This window comes from Strongylocentrotus purpuratus, unplaced genomic scaffold, assembly GCF_000002235.5.
Source record: "Strongylocentrotus purpuratus isolate Spur 01 unplaced genomic scaffold, Spur_5.0 spur5_scaffold_6, whole genome shotgun sequence".
NCBI lineage: Eukaryota > Metazoa > Echinodermata > Echinoidea > Camarodonta > Strongylocentrotidae > Strongylocentrotus > Strongylocentrotus purpuratus.
In genome coordinates, this window is record NW_022145612.1 from 6,974,149 (window position 1) to 6,990,977 (window position 16,829).

General features: G+C 39.2%; 1 protein-coding gene across 1 annotated transcript; it reads left to right on the forward strand.

Moving 5' to 3' along the window:
* The first annotated feature begins 400 nt into the window (after window positions 1-400).
* Window positions 401-10,127, forward strand: LOC105444399. Its single transcript, XM_031000220.1, has 7 exons — window positions 401-1,333; window positions 4,806-4,945; window positions 5,654-5,794; window positions 7,738-7,894; window positions 8,781-8,922; window positions 9,207-9,355; window positions 9,666-10,127. The coding sequence occupies exons 1-7, from the start codon at window positions 571-573 to the stop codon at window positions 9,998-10,000; spliced, it is 1,827 nt and encodes a 608-aa protein (XP_030856080.1). The 5' UTR covers window positions 401-570; the 3' UTR covers window positions 10,001-10,127.
* Window positions 10,128-16,829: the final 6,702 nt, after the last annotated feature.

The window sequence follows — 16,829 nt, forward strand, 5'->3', positions numbered from 1 at the left end:
TTTTTCGAGAGGGGGGCGTTTCCAAAACTGGTCTATACCTTTTAAGTACATAAACATAATTTATAAGTCAATTGTACATGTTATTCACTTATATTTAAAAACAAACTTAAGTAGGTGTGCGCACGCACAACAGCCTTCTAGTAGGTAGGTGCCAAAGTTAGGTGACCTTGCTTTGAGTAGTCTACAACTCGAATATGTAGTTACGACTTACAAGAGTCTGTAGCTGCAAACTAGTGGTTGACTTTGGGAAAACCCGCTGTCCTTATATATCAGAGTACATAACATAGTCTACAGTAATTTGATATGGACAATAGCGGGTTTTGCGCACTATGTGAAGCAAATGCTCTATAAGTCATTTTTGTATATTTCTTTTTTGGAAACGCATTCAGATCAATTCTGCTACGACAAGAAAGAGATCTATACTTGTTTGTCAATCTTTTACATTGTATTCCTCATTTTGATGAAATACGGCCCGGCGGTCTTCAAGCTGTATAGTGATATTATTCTTTATCTGCATAGGTTGAGGAAAACAGGGATTTATTAGATTTATCTTGAAGCAGAAACATCACCATGTCACAAGGCAGAAAGAAGAGTAATCGCGATTCTGAAAAATTCATAGAATCGGCTGTCTCTGGAGTAGTAAACCTGTATAATGACACAGGCGGCTTTGGGATTATAACGGAGGATATTACACGTAGAGATGTATTATTCCTCATATCTGCCGTTTCAAAAGATAGTCTGCGACGGGGTGACCCAATACGAGTTGGAGATGAGGTGATATATGATTTGTATCGAGCTACGGAGGGATTCAGGGCAGAATCGGTTCAGATTTTTAGTCAGGATGTGGAAGGTTCTGACTCGGATGATACCAATGAAAATGAAAACAGCCCCAAGAGGGAAAACGTTACAACTAATGTAAACGCGAAAAATAATAAGTCAGATACTGAGGGGAAAAATCCGAACACCACCCACACCAAAAGTAATACCGGTGCGAACAACTCTGACACTAATCCAAACCTGCAACCAGATCGACGCTCAACCATGTACAACTATTCATATCCTAAAGGATCGAATATTTTCAGTGCTCCGATGAAGAACACCAGTAGGGAGTCTTTCGGCTCTGGGGTCCGTAAGCAGCAGATGCCCACCAGAAGTTCTTCTGGTGATGGCGGGGGTGCCAAACTTGCTGGCGATTCGAAAGAGCGAACGAAAGGCGGCGGAACCAATGATGACCACGTCAAGTCAACGAAAGAAACTACTGCAGATGAGCTACCCAATTATGCCAAGCAACAGAGGAAAGGAACTACTGCGTCCAAGGAGAGCCAATCTACAGGTGAGTCAGGCGCGTACGCAGGGGGGGGGGGGGGGGGGGGGTTGGGTTTAAACCCCCCACTTGAGTTTTTTTTATGTGTATGTTATGTGTATGTTTTTTGTGAAACCCCCCCCTTTTGATATATATATTTTTTTTAATTAAAAAAAAAAAAAAAAAATATATGCCAATGGCTGACGTAAAAAAGGTTACCTTACCCCCCCCCCTAACGGAACAAAATGTCAAATTTTCAAATTTCGAGACAAAAAAAAAAAAAAAAGTGTCCGCTTACCCACCCCACCCCCCCGACAACTGAGCAGCAGATTTTTTTTAAAGATATTGTATAAATCCTCTTGTACCAATTTCTGGCTGAAATAATGAATGTGAGTCAAAAGCCAATATGTGTGTGTTATCTTATTCCCGAAAAAAAACAATTGCTAACCTATTTACATTGGCTATTTAGCAGTTAAAAAGAAAGATGTTAAAGATAAACTTGAGTTCTGGTAATGCGATTGCATTGTGAAAGAAAAGGTGTAGAATGGATCAGAAAAGTTGATCATAGTTGATCAAGGTTCTGGAGTCATCAAAATCATCATAAATTTGGCAGAGTCTTGGTAAAGTAACAATCACTTACACAGAAAGATGTACATGGGACAACACACATGGTGTCGGGCTAGTACTACCCTGATTTCCTTATCTTTCTATGCTCATTACTCAGCCAGTATACATTTTCTTCCAAAATTGTTTGGCACATGATTTTATTTGTAATCTTGAACATTCAGTGTAAGTTTCGTTAGATTCTGTGAGAATTCATTTTCTTTTTTTTTACCAGAACTCAAGTTTATCTTTAATATCAGCTCAAACTCTAGGGACTTTTAGATTTGCACGACGAGAACGTGGACTACCACGTGTGACATTCTTTTAAGGCAATGCGACGTCCTTTCAAGGCACTGGCACTGCCTGGTAGTGCCTGAAAAGGACGTAACATTGCCTTGAAAGGACGTCACACAAATAGCAGTTTACGTTCTCGTCGTGCAAATCTTCCTTAATAGCGCAACGACGAGTGTGCATCTAAGTTCTTTAAGATGGCTCCCCAAGAAAATTAACCCGACATCCCCAAACGCCACTGCACTACGTACACGCCAGGTATACGCTAGGGACACGCAAGAAGAACGTTGGGTGCGCTAGAGACACGGTCAGCACGCGTTCAGCACGCTCGTATTCGCTGCATGTTCGCTAGACATGCGTTTGAAAAGCGCTAGGTATGCGCTAGGTGTGCACTAGGCGTTAACTAGACGTCGGCCGCCGAACTCACAATGAATACACAGCGTGTGCTCTGCGTATGTCTGGCGTCCTTTTCGCGTTTTCATGCATGCGTCGAGCTCCGCGCACATTTTTGAGCATGCTCAAAAAATCCCGACGCACACAGCGAATGACGTCGGATGCATAGCGTTGGTCTAGCGCGCTCGACGAACAAGTAACGAATGATGACGCACGCCTAGCGAACGACAACGCACTGGCCAAAGTTGCAAATTTCCAATGCGCGGGCCGTGCGTCCACCGTGCGTCGTCTATGTGTGACCGGGCCTTTAAAGCACTGTGCTGTCAACATACATTTCCCATTTTACTGTATCACTTGCTGAGTGTTCACGCTATATGATAGTTGCTTGATATATAGGGATGTATTTTTCCACATCTCTGTCGACGACGGAGTGACCCAATACGAGTTGGAGATGAGGTGATATATAATTTGTATCTAGCCCCGAAAGGATACAGGGCAGAATCGGTTCGCATTTTGAATCAGGATGTGGACATTTCTGACTCGGATGATACTGACAGTGATGATTACGAGAGTGATGATTTATCAAGATCGCATATCAGATCGTCCAATGGTTCAACCTGGAGAACACGAAGCAGCAGTCGAGGGAGGAAGCAAACATATCAACAAGGACAACTGAACAGGTGTCAAAGAAAATAGTCCTGAGTTCAAATTCTTTTGCAAGTCATGTCATGATTACAGCAGCAAGGAGGAGAACGATACAGCAAATGTAAACGTGAAAACGCAGAGTGCCAGTAAATTTGTTCCAGTTTTTAACACTAATAAGCGGACGGCATTCCAGACCAATCGGAATGGATCTGAATTCACATATCCGCAGTCTAGTTTCTCGTTCAAAGAACACAACGGGGAAGCACTGGTACGGAGTCAAATCCACAAACAACTACAGGCGCAACCGGAAAACCTTATTCTTTTTTCGATCAATCAAAAACTTCAAGTGATCCTAAGAAAGGAGCTGATATCAACAAGAATCCCTTTGGCACTGGAGCTTCATTCCCGCGAAATGGTGCGTCGTCTCAGGGAGGTAGTAGGGGAACTGATACCAACACCAATAAGTCAGATACTGAGGGAAAAAATCCTGACGCGATACCCAAACCAAAACCTGCTCCACGTACATATTCCCCTTTTGATACCAAGAAAGGAGATGATATCCGCAAGAATCCTTTCCACGTTGACTCCCCTTATCGCACAGGTGTTTTGTCGGAAGGAAGTAGCAAGGGGACACAGAACACCACCTACACCAAATGTAATACCGGTGCGAACAACTCTGACACTTATCCAAACCTGCAGTCAGATCGACGATCAACGACGTATAGCTATTCATACGCTGATGGATCGAACCGTTTCGGTGTTCCGATGAAGAACACCAGCAGGGAGTCTTTCGGCCAGTGGCGGATCCAGGGGGGGGGCCCGGGGGGCCCGGGCCCCCCCCCTTGAGAAAAAAATCATGTAAAATCACGTGATTTTTACGATTTTTGGGGGTTGGGCCCCCCCCCTGGCGCTCAAGGGGGGGGTGCAAATTGAAATTTTTTTGAGGACCAAAAAAAAAAAAAAGTCCCCCCCCCCCCCCCCCCCCCCCCCCCCCCCCCCCCCCCCCCCCCCCCCCCCCCCCCACTGAGCGAATTTTTGGCCGGCGCGTTTTTCAAATTTTCGAGAGCAAAAAAAAAAAAAAAAAAAAAAAAAAAAAAAAAAAAAAAAATGGGCTCTGTACCCCCCCCCCCCCCCACTGAGCGACTTTTCGGCCGGCGCGATTTTCAAATTTTCGGGAGCAAAAAAAAAAAAAAGTTGGGCCCCCTCCCCTAAGAAATCCTGGATCCGCGCCTGCTTTCGGCTCTGGTGTCCGTAAGCAGCAGATGCCCACCAGAAGTGTTCGTGGTGATGGTGGGAATGCCAAACCTGCTGGCGATTCTAATGTTAGATGCTTTTGGTTACATTCACATTGTGCATACTTTCTTGACTAGAACTTTATTAACTCTTATCTCCATAAGTTTTGTACCAAGTTTTAGGAACAGTCCTTGATATTCTTCACAGTGACACGAATAGATTGAGATAACTCACATGTTATTCAGTTCTATTCAGAACTCGACCTTCTCTTTGAATGCTTCTCCTTTCCTGTAACTATTAAAGAATAAGATGGTTTTCCTTTTCATTCATTTGCTAGGTTCTGGTAATATGTTTAAAGCAGACACTGAGAAGAACCCTTCAACCACTCTCTCAAGTTTTAGCAGGGCGAGAGGCAACGCGTTTTTCAGGTTGGCTCGAGGCCAAAGATTTGACATGGTCAAATCTATAAGTTACAAGGTATTTATTGATATCTATATCAGTTGTCTATCTTTTTTCGAACATACATATTCAGGTGCATTAATGTGACATTTACATTTGTAAACATTTACATGAATACCCTTTTCCAATATACAGTACATTAAAGAAAATTAAAAAAAAAAAAAAAAAAGTTAGATGCTTTAAGCATAATCAATGTGAATTAAATTAACATAATGTAGCAGGGCTACATCATTAGCATAACGTTCAATGTGCTTGCAGCCCTCAGATTAACTAAAATAGAAATAGAATAGAAATGAGTAATTTGCTATTGAGGAAAATAAATGAAAATAGTAAAACCTGTCGATATAATCATTTAGTTAATGACGTCACAGCATAAAAGCTCTTTAATTTCATTCTCATTGCAACCCATTTTGATAATTTAAATGTGATAGATACTAAGATATAGAAGGACCTATTACAATGAATTCATATTTTCAAAGATAAGGTGTTGAGTTACGAATCAGTATATCATGCTTTTGCTCAGCATTTATCAAAGGAAAAACCCCGGAATTCAAAATGATCCTTACGTTGGTAAAGTTTGAAGGACCATAACACTCGACATCAATAACGAACGACTACCTCAGATCTATGACGGATGTTTTTGAAGTCGAAAATATGCAACGAGTTCATCAGTTCTTTTAATAATTCTACATTATTTTTTTTTCCTTGTGTTTTTTTTTCTTCCAGAGTGCCCTTGCATGTTACAAGAAGGCCTACAACTGGGCGTCTAGGGACGAGGATTTGGTATCAGCGGCAGAAAACGCGGCAACAACGTGTTGGAGACTAGCAACGCTTAAGATGGCAACTGAATGTGCTTCTTACCAAAAGGTATATAAATCTGATTCTGTTACATAATCCATAATAATGTACCCCTCTGATTTTATTTTCCATTTTACATACAACGTTTTCATGCCGTCCTCTTGTTCAGCTTTTCAATTAATCACCACAATTAAAAAATGTGTGATTGATTTCATCATAGAGGGACAAAAAACCGACACGTCAGGGAATATATCAGTTAGAGGTCTTTGCGAAATGCACTCTTTTCTTTGTCAAAAAAAAAAAAAGGGCCAGTCCCTTATTCCTCGGTTTTTATGTTGTTGTTGTCTATGAGTCGGTCTCGTCAGTGAGACTGGAATATAAATATATATATATTATGTTTCTTACACATCAGTCACATGTACTATGTTCTAAATTCTATATATCCATGATCCATCTCCCATTGATTTCACATCGTCTGTTTTGATCTAAAATGGCATTGATCCATATTACTTTGACATAGAGTTAACACCCTTGTGACTTCAACAGACGATATGTTAAACTTGTTCGTTAACAATCGTTGTACATTGTGTATCACGTATTTCATCATAAATAATGTGACGTATTAGCCCCAGGGGCAGATCTAGCTTTTTGCTAAGGGGGGGGGGGGGTTGACCAAAATAATGACGATGCGGAGCATCGTCCACGAGCCGCGAAGCTGCGACCCGATTTTTTTTTTGGTGTTTATTTGAACCCCGTAATTGATGTTTTCCTGGCATCTATTAACACAATGGAGACCATAAAAAGCAGTGCATGATAACGTCTTTTTAAATCAAGTAACAGTTTAATACACAGTTATATCCAGAGTTATCATGTGTTTGGTTAAGTTACCAGATGAGTTGAATATCTTCTCACAATATTTGCACTTGAAAGGGTTTCTCTCCAGCGTGCGTTCTTTTTTTTTTTGGTTTTTTTTGTGGGGCCGCCCAGGGGGGGGGGGGGGGGGTTTAAACCCCCTAACCCCCCCGTAGATTCGCGCCTGCAGCCCTGCATTGTTAGTAATGGAACATGATTTCTATTGGTAGTATCTTACATTTGATTATACTATTACTTCCTTTGTCAATAGTCATGTGTTAATAAATTGATATTGAAATAATATACCAACATAAATTTATTTCTCCGCTATTAAACTCGTGAAAAATTAAACTCGTGAAAATCCTATGTATAAATACGTAATACAAAGTTTTGGTATGGGGTCATGAATTTGCTTTAAATGAACATATTGGAAGCATATGCGATTTTACAATATTCATTGATCGTTGTCGCGGTTGAAATCGAGTCTAAAGTGATGAAATTATAAATAATAAACTCTTTATGTTGTATAGCTCCCTCTCGAAGCTGATATTACTTTAGCTGTAAAACAATGTTTCTTGACTACAATCGACCGATTTGCTATTCCAGTTTGGAATTTGTATATCAGAACTGCATATTCTGAGATTTTCATGGTCGCAGCTACCATGGAATGGCCTTGTTTAGAAATATTTGAAATTTACCGGGTGCACCGGTAAATTTTGATTAGTCAATTTCTCGAAAGCAGAAGTGTTTTAGGGGCTAATTTTCTAGTGCTTTTTAATACATCCACGGGGGCATCCAAATATATCACTATCCATCCATTATTCAAAATTTTCCCAACCTTTGCATTACCTTTAACGATACTGCTGCAAAATACATGCACATTGAAGGGGCAATGCCATTCTTAGAAAGCACCAATATTTTCTAGATCGAAGAAATGATAATCAACAGTCATAATGAGGTGGAGGGTGTATAGGAAGGATTTCTTTCATCTTCTTTTCAAGTTACATCTCTCCCCTTCCATTGCTTTCACTCTCTCGTTTTCCTTTGTTCACCATTCGCTAGAGGAGGGTGGGATGGGGGATGGTTCCCATGCTCCATGTAGCTCCAGCACAGACTAACACCAATGCGTTCTCTTTACCCTCTTTCAATGTTTGAAACAGGTGATTCACGAATACTTCAAAGATGCTCTGCAGTACTTCGGCAAAGCTTACCCCAAAAGAAACTGCAAAGGAGAAAAATGGGCCAAACATCTGGAGAAGTCAATTCAGGAGTGCCTACATGAAATCAGAACTTGGATCGAACTTAAGGATGAAGATGGTATTATATACATTTGTTTATATTTTGTATTAAATTACATATAATATTAAATCAAAATTTACAATATAAACAGAAAGGAGGGAAATAAGGATAAGGGAAAACAAAGATCAGTGGCGTGTTAGGAATTGATAAGTAATGGCTCGTTCAGATATGACGCACAAAAATGCGGCAGTTTATTTTTAATGCGAAAATAAATGGCACCTGCGCGCAAGGACTTTCTTGTATTCGTTGAGCTCTGTGTTATAAGATACAGAACTGTGATGCACATACACCACGTCATCATAAAAAGCTGCCCCGGTTTTGACGCGTCAGTCATATATCTGAACGAGGTCAAAGGCGATTGGAATGTACTCACTCCATACAAGCACGTTAGGGCCTGAGTTCCCGGGGCATATGCTCTCCCAGAATAATGATAATCATTTGTTTCAGTATGAGGTATGAGGTATAGATTTGTGATAAAAGGGACTTTTAGATTTGAGTGGACTGACACGTGCGAGGTCCATTCAAGGCAGTGCATTAAAAGGACGTCGATCGTAGCAATCCACGTTGTCGTTGTGCAAATCTAAAAGTCCTTACTGTCTCACTGGAACTGCTCCATAGGTAATTTATTCATCTTTTTTTTTCTTCAATTGCCATCATTGTTATCCATTATATTTTTCATAGTCATACTAAGTTTTACCACGCTTCCTCTTGTTTGTTATCAAAATGTACTTTATGTGATGAATGTATGTAATATTAACATTTCTGATATATACTCAGGTGTTTTAGTATACTTTAGACACCAGAATCAAGATGTAAGACAGTCTTACAACTGATCTGGTTAACCTAAATAAGTAAATAAATAAATGACTTGATAAGAATTATTTCTTTTCCGTTCTCCTCTCAGATCGGATAGATGCTCTGACTGAATACTTGGGATACCTACCTTCCTGTGGCGCCAAAGTTGAGGGATATATTTATATTGCAACCATCTATTTCAAGAAAGGCAAAGAAGCCTTGAAGTTTGACGAATATGAAAACTGCCAAGAGTAATTAAAAATATCATGTCTTTTGTTTATAATATTCCAGGATATTTTTTCTCCTGCAGAGACTGTAAGATTACTGATAAATTTAATTCTTTAACAAATGTTTGTTTTCAATTCAATAAAATGTAATTATAGCAACATTGACTAATTGGCATGGGTGTATTTAATTTTTTAATGAATGACGCAATGTTGAATGTAATATTATTTTGATTCATCAGGTTAACTAAGAAGAATAGATAGAATATTGCTCCAAACATGTCCATCAAAATTTCATCATGATCATTCAGGTACTTGAAGGACTGTCGCGTTCCTTTGGGGGAGGCAGAGAAGATGTGTGATAATGTAGACTCAATCATTCGTTTGGATGTCACTGCGTTGAAGAAGAATGTAGAGTACCATGGAGGCCTTGTCAAGAAGTCTATAGCCAGAGCAAGAGGTGATAATGGTGATGATGACAATAATAACAATAATAATAATAGTAATAATAACAATAACAACAATGTTATAACGCATTTTCATGTGCTGCTGCTACTGTTATTACTACTATTTCTAAAGAGTAGTCGGTGAGTATTAATCGAATACTAAATAAAATAAGGCATGCATACGAAAGAAAGTACAGCAAATAAAAACAAATAAAAAACTTAAAACTGAAACAATAAAAACGGTGATGAAAAAGTTTACATCAAGGAATATGAAGTAAAATCTTATCATACATGTATGCCTCTCTCTCATGTTTATGTTTAAAGATGCACAAGCGCGTCAACAACGGGAACTAGCGGAGGCTAAGGAGAAGGAGATTGCGATGGACCAACTGAAGACTGATAAAAAACAACTGGATCTTCTCTCGAAATTATCCATCGGAGATTTCGTCAAGCAAGTCTATCAATTATGGCCTCCTCAGGGTACTAAGGAAACACAGCCTTCATTGTCGTCGTCAACATCGTCGTCGTCGTTGAAGAAGCTTTTGGTCCGAGCCATCAGGCACTATCACCCGGACAAGAACGTCCATGATATCAAGTGGCAGTTACTCTCAAGTGAAATTACCAAATGCCTGAACAAACGACATGATATAATAAAGTAACAGGACAATGGCGGCTAGACTTTCATGAAATCAATTCAATATACAAGCTGTGATTCTTAATAGGTCTTGGACCCTAAACACTGACGCCAGGCCTGGCCCGGCGCAAGCATTTAGATTAGCACTTCGACATAGTGGACTGCTACGTGTCACGTCCTTTTAAGATTAATGACCTAGAAGCTTCAGTGACATTTAACTCCGAAAAGGTGGCTGATCTAGAGAGAAAAAAATACCGGAACTCAAGCACGATCTCCAAGCCCAGATCATTTACCTCAATGACTTGATAACTCTCATCGAGATTTATACAGGCGTTCTAACCTACTCTTCTATGGGATTCCTGAGGATGATCGTGAAATCGTACAAGAAAGTCTGCGACAATGTTTTATTCAGCTCGGAATTTACGAGTTGAAAGCGGCCAAAATCGATATCGTCAACAGCCATTGTCTTCAATTCAATTCAAAAATGGTTTATTATGCAATTTCAAAGCTGCATTATTCATGTTTACATGTTGACACGTTATGGTGGTCAATGCATATACAAATCGCATTTTAAAATATTGACACGTAAAAAAGATTGTTAATAATACATATTTTAAATTACATTAAAAACATTAAGAGTGGCAAAATGTAGAGCAGGGCTCCCACTTAGTCGAGTTGTATTAGCGAGTTATGGCCTCGCTAATACAACTCGGCTAAATGAGGAGTAGACCAGTACTGTGGTTGAATTTAACGTGTAGTTATATAGTTCATTCGATTTATCAAATATGGTTAAGGGCTGTTCTTGAAGCGTTTGTTTTTGCATTTAAAATTATATGTAAAAACCTGACGTAATGATATTCTAATTTCTTTTTTGGAGGGTCGCCAGTTCTGGCATGCCGGGTGAATTGCTAAAGATTTTGCAAATTTTCTACACAGTACTAGTCTTTTTTCCTTAAGCGTACTTAAATTGCATATTGACATGCATGTGAATATGACATAAAATTAGAACCTAAAATAATTTTGCGAACTCTCCGTTGTATTTGTTCGAGACTGTCCTTTTGTTCAGATGTAAGACCACTATGAACTGGGGTGCAATATTCTAATTTGGGTCGTATATAACCTTTGTAGATTAATACTGTTTATGTTTATTTCGAATCATCATCATCATCATCATCATCATCATCGTCATCATCATCATCATCATCATCATCCTCATCATCATCCTCACCATCATCCTCATCTGCGTTGTCAATAACATCATCCATATAATTTGTTTTTTCAATTACCTATCCATTCTGCTTAATAAATATGTTAATCTATTTCATGAGTTTTGTCTGGGCCGTCTTATTTCAAGCAATCTGCTTAAAATGCCAGTTCCTCTTCCGCAAATGTTTTAATAATATTTGATGAAATTTAGTATTTATGACATTTCATCATTTCGTTTTTGAAAGTAACTATTGTTATATATATTTGCTTATTCATTATTCTTTGTCAGAAAAATACTAATTGTATTATATATTACTATTGTTATCGAAAAAACTTTGTTCTTATATGAATTCAGAATAAAAAAAAATAAAATCAACCTCGTCGTTGCTAATAAAGAGAACTTATGAGTCTGGTGGATTTTTCATGAAACTAACTTGGAGAGTAAATACTTTGAAGGACTTAGTGACATAGTATTCACAATAGACCAAGCTTGCACAGAATTAAGTACTGATTGTAAATGCGAGACATCTGTTGATTTCCGACATTGTACTAACGAGAGGTCGTCGACATATTTGAATTACGGTATAGGAAGTTGCTCACATAAATCGTTACCTATAATTAAAAAGAGAATTGGCCCAAGACATGTATATTTCAACATTTGATAAAACACTTATATTTTTAATTTTGTTTACGAGATTCTAAAAAAACTGGCATTATTCAAAGTCTTATATCCATGTGAATCATTTTTCTAATCAGAAAAACCTTTCTTAAATCTGTACAAATAACTATGGACACAGATTTTCTGTTTTCTACATTTGTATATGTACTATGTAAAAGACTGACAATATAATGTGTAGTAGACAGACCAGGTCTATTGCCAAATTGGTGAGGGTCAATATATTTATCAATATCTTCTAATAACCATTTAGCTATGAAGGATTCGGCTACTTTTGAAAAATATGAAGTCAAGGCAAATGGGCGTAGATTATTAATATGAGGAGGTTGAGATTTTGGAATCGGACATATATCTGCAGTTTTCCATTGAGTTGGAACTTTTCCTTGTATAAAAGATTGGCTCAAAATCTTAGCAATTGGCACACTCAATTTGATTTTAATGAACGGCATTTTGACATTTTTATCCTTGCAAATGCATAAAATGGTATTGCTCGCCCCAAAAACGTTATTACAACAACAAAAAATGAAGAAAAAAAAAGAAAAAAAACAAAAACAAAACCAAAAAAAAAACATACGAGCGGCCCGAAAATGACGAGCGGGCGGTCGAAGACAACCAAATGATTTTGTATCCCCTCGCCGACTTCGTCGGCGAGGGGATATAGTAACGCTGCCGTCCGTCCTTCCTTCCGTCCTTCCGTCCGTGCGTCCGTAACAAATTTGGTTTCCGATCGATAACTTCAGTAATGTTTGACGGATTTTAATGAAATTTAATATGAAGGTACATGATATCAAAAAACAGGCTAAGTTCGATTTTGGAATATGTAGGTCAAAGGTCAAAGGTCATAGCTCATTAAATATGCGAAAAATACTCTGGTTCCGATCGATACTGACTTCATTAATGTTTGACGGATTTTAATGAAATTTAATATGAAGGTACACGATATAAAAAAACAGGCTAAGTTCGATTTTGGAATATGTAGGTCAAAGGTCAAAGGTCATAGCTCATTAAATATGCGAAAAATACACATCTGGTTTCCGATCGATAACTTTAGTATTGTTTGACAGATTTTAATGAAATTTAATATAAAGGTTCATGGTATCAAAACACAGCCTAAGTTCAATTTCGGAGTATATAGGTCAAAGGTCATAGCTCATTAAATATGCGAACCTGGTTTCCATTCGATAACTTACGTAATTTTTTTTGACGAATTTTAATGTAATTTAATATGAAGGTAAATGGTATCAAAATACATGTACAGCCTAAGTTCGATTTCTGAGTATGTAGGTCAAAGGTGAAAGGTCATAGCTCATTAAATATGCAAAAACACCCAATTATATATGTGAAAATGTGGTTAACTTCCTTGCCTAGTGATATAATAGTATAGTCCAATGGAGGTAACTTGCTCTGATGTATATAGGCCATTAGTACCTTGCTAGGGGATGCTACGCTTTGCGTTCACTTGTGGGTTTTTTTGCCTAAGATGACCGTACCTGCGAATCCGGCCTAGATTCTACTTATAGTTCCCAAACAAGACAAAAATAGCTGAAGAAACTCTTTCTAGATTTCAACGTCTTGATGATGATCAATTGCAAGACATTATTAATTCTGCTGACAGCAAGAACACCAAAAGGGTACGTGAAATTCTCCATAAAAATATGGAGATTATTTAGGTCTAGAAGTAGGCTACCTGCAACTAGAGACCTCGATAGCGTAAACAAACTTCCAAATTCGGAGCTGGACAACATAGATCTAGGCCAATGTTTACTATTAGATTCGGACTTCAGCGTCATTTCCCCAATTCTAACAATGTCGACATCATAAATTAAGCATGAAAAATTTTCCAATTCGACGAGAGCTTTTTAAGTGTTTTTCAGCAATGCTTAAACAAGAAACTTGTGAGGAATTAGGGGCGGAAATGCTACATACTTAGAGTCTAGATCTAGATCTAGTCTAACTCTCAAAGATACACTCACAAAAAGAAACCGTGCAGATAAACTAGAGAAAAGCCAAGGTGGTGTCATAAGTTGACTCTTTTTCAGTATTATAAAAGTAATAATGACTGCTTTAATTTTCGAGACATTTTATACGCTCTCGGGGAGGTTACAATCAAGCTATTGCCCTCGACAATCCTCGGGCAATAGCTCGATTGTAACCTCCCCGTGAGCGTCAAAGCAGTCATTATTACTATATTATTTTGTAACAAAATGAACTAAAAACAACTATTTTGTAATAAAATTATATTTTGTTACAAACTTGTGTAACAAAATGATTTGTGCCGAACTCATTTTGTTACAAAATTTGTACCGAATTCATTTTGTTACAAAATGATTTTTACCGAATTCACTTTGTTACAAAGCAACAAATTCGGCTTATTTGCAGAATACCCTACCACATTCTTAGTCTTCATATATTATTAGGGTAGTGAAAATATTGTGAGAAAGCGTGTATGTTTTTTTTTCTATTATGGGGGTGAGAAGACATGAATCCATGAATGCTGGCGTACTGATGGGGGAGGGGTATTTCTAATTCGATACCAGTGATTAACAAATGTTGCTTAAATGACATGATTTTCTGATATATTTTTCTCAATTTTTTTGTAAATTTGTATGCGTTTATAATTGTTGGAAAAGTAGAAATTTCCAAATTTACAGTCAGGCGAAAAATATGCATAATTAGAAGCCTTCCTGTCAGGGGCTCAAGCCCCCCTCACTTTTTGAAAAAAGTATGTTACAGAGAAAAAGAAAGAAAGAGAGAGAGAAAAAATAAGTGACCTGCTAATGCCACAAAATTAATGAGGTATCAAAATATGCTCATCTAACCGTAATTAAATAATTTAAACCCCTGAGCTTATGGGGCTCCACCCCTGGACCCCACCAAGGGCCCTAAGGCGGTCCCCTGGATGCTTATCTGACCGTTATTAAATACCTAAAATACCTGAGCTTCCGGGGGCTCTACCCCCAGGACCCCACCAAGGGCCCTAAGGGGGAGGGAGGCCTGGATGCTCATCTGACCGTAATTTAATACCTAAAACCCTGAGATTCCGGGGGCTCTGCACCTTGGACCTCCCCCCCCCCCCCCCGCCAATTAGTGACCTGCCAGTGTCACAAATAAGGTATCTAAATATGCTTATCTGACCGTAATTTAATGCCTAAAAACCCTGAGCTTCCGGGGGCTCAGCCCCTTGATCCCCTGCCGGGGCTCAGGCCCTGGATCCCACTGCCAATTTACGCTCGCTACGCTCTACCTGATCGTTAATACTCCACTTTGAAAAACGTTCCGCGGGGCCTACATGTAACATGTAAGAGTGGTGGTGATGCAGATTTTTCTTCTCTTCTCCCCCTTCCAAACGTTTTTGCTCATTACGCCACTGCCCCTGGAAGGTGAGCCCCCTGGCATGTTTGCCCCCCCCCCCAATCACAAACTGCTTCCGGCGCGCCTGATTTCACGTGATGGTATTGACCGACAATCTATAGCTGCCATTCTTAATTAACGGAATCCTTTGTTGTTATACTAGCAAGAATGCAAGATGCAATGTCAATCTTCCAAAGAGATCCACAAACGAAGAAAGAGTAGTTATTGTAATATCCCTCACTACTACCGTAAACATTGTTACAATATTGGTAATGTTCGACCACATAGTCGAATCCTTGGGGATCCAGGGGTCGAAAAGGCCGCTCATCCTCTTCCTTCCGGCCAAGCGAGTCAGGTAGTTAGAGGTTCCGGATTTTACAATTTAAAAAAAGTAACCAGTAAAACAAACAATCAAAAACAAGTACGTCGGGGCAAAACATGAAAATCTTTGGCCCCTTCACCCTCAATTCCCGATGATTCTGGATCCGCTATTGTTTTACAATATCACATTGTAAGTTAATTTTTATTGCAACAGCACGAGTTTTATATTCCAGAAGTGACTCTAGCAGGCATGATAAATAATAATAATAGGCATTTGTATAGCGCCGTCTATCTAGACAATGCTATTCCGAGGCGCACAAGAAAAATAGAAAAAATAAGAAAGTTTCAGGTCTCTTAGACCCCCTTTATACAGTGCGAAAAGGGCCAGGGACGAGCCATGCCTACTCGGTCCCGCAATTTTGTGCGTTTACAGTGGCAGGCTCGGCCGCGGCCTAAATTGTAACCTTTCAATATTTTGTCAGAGTGGCGCTCTGCATGTAAACAAACGATTATTTGGGGGGGGCGCCGGGGGGTCACAGTGCAGAATCAGTGGTGCAGATCCGGTCGCGCGCGATTTGCAGTGAATCTTTCCCCCAATTTCCTATTCACGGCGAACTTTCACTTCCGGGGTAACAGTTGGCCGCGCATTTGGCCCTGCGTGCGTTTACAATGAGAAAAGGCCGGGCCGAGCCGCGGCCGAGACATAGAGATAAAAGTAGTTATATATCTCTATGGGCCGAGATTACCTCCAGAGCAGGGCCAAATGCGCGGCCAGTTTGGCCTCGCATTTGGCCTTTTGCGCGTTTACAGTGCTAGACCGGGCCGCGGCCGCTCGGCCCGGCCTGGCCCGGCCTTTTTGCTAACTGTAAACAGGATCAAGGAAGTTATGATTCTCAAATTAAATGGTAAATTATTACAAGACAAGGTGCCGCAGATGAAAAAACCCTTTTACCAAAGGCTCTTAAGAAGATGCTGGTGTGATGATCTTAGACCACGAGCTGGTGTATAAGGCATAACAAGGTTTTGTAAATAGTTTGGTGCTAATCCGTTTACAATGTCACATATGATCATGAATTAATTTCATTCCTTTACCTTTACAAGTCAAGAAGCGATTAATCATCAATATATATATACACTTGCACAACACACTCACCAACTCATACACAAACATCGTTTAAACACTTTTTCATTTTAAGTTTTACCTTAAGATTTTTTTTTTTTGAGGCCGCCATCCTTGTCAAGCTTTGCTTATGATTGCGGTCTCCTGCACTTTTCCAACAGAATAGTTCGGATAGTTATA

Bases quoted from the DNA above. Each gene is read 5' to 3' on its own strand.
- LOC105444399 (XM_031000220.1), top strand. From the start codon at position 571: ATGTCACAAGGCAGAAAGAAGAGTAATCGCGATTCTGAAAAATTCATA. The intron at 5,795-7,737 runs GTATATAAATCT...TGTTTGAAACAG, and splicing joins AATGTGCTTCTTACCAAAAG to GTGATTCACGAATACTTCAA. The intron at 8,923-9,206 runs GTAATTAAAAAT...ATGATCATTCAG, and splicing joins GAATATGAAAACTGCCAAGA to GTACTTGAAGGACTGTCGCG.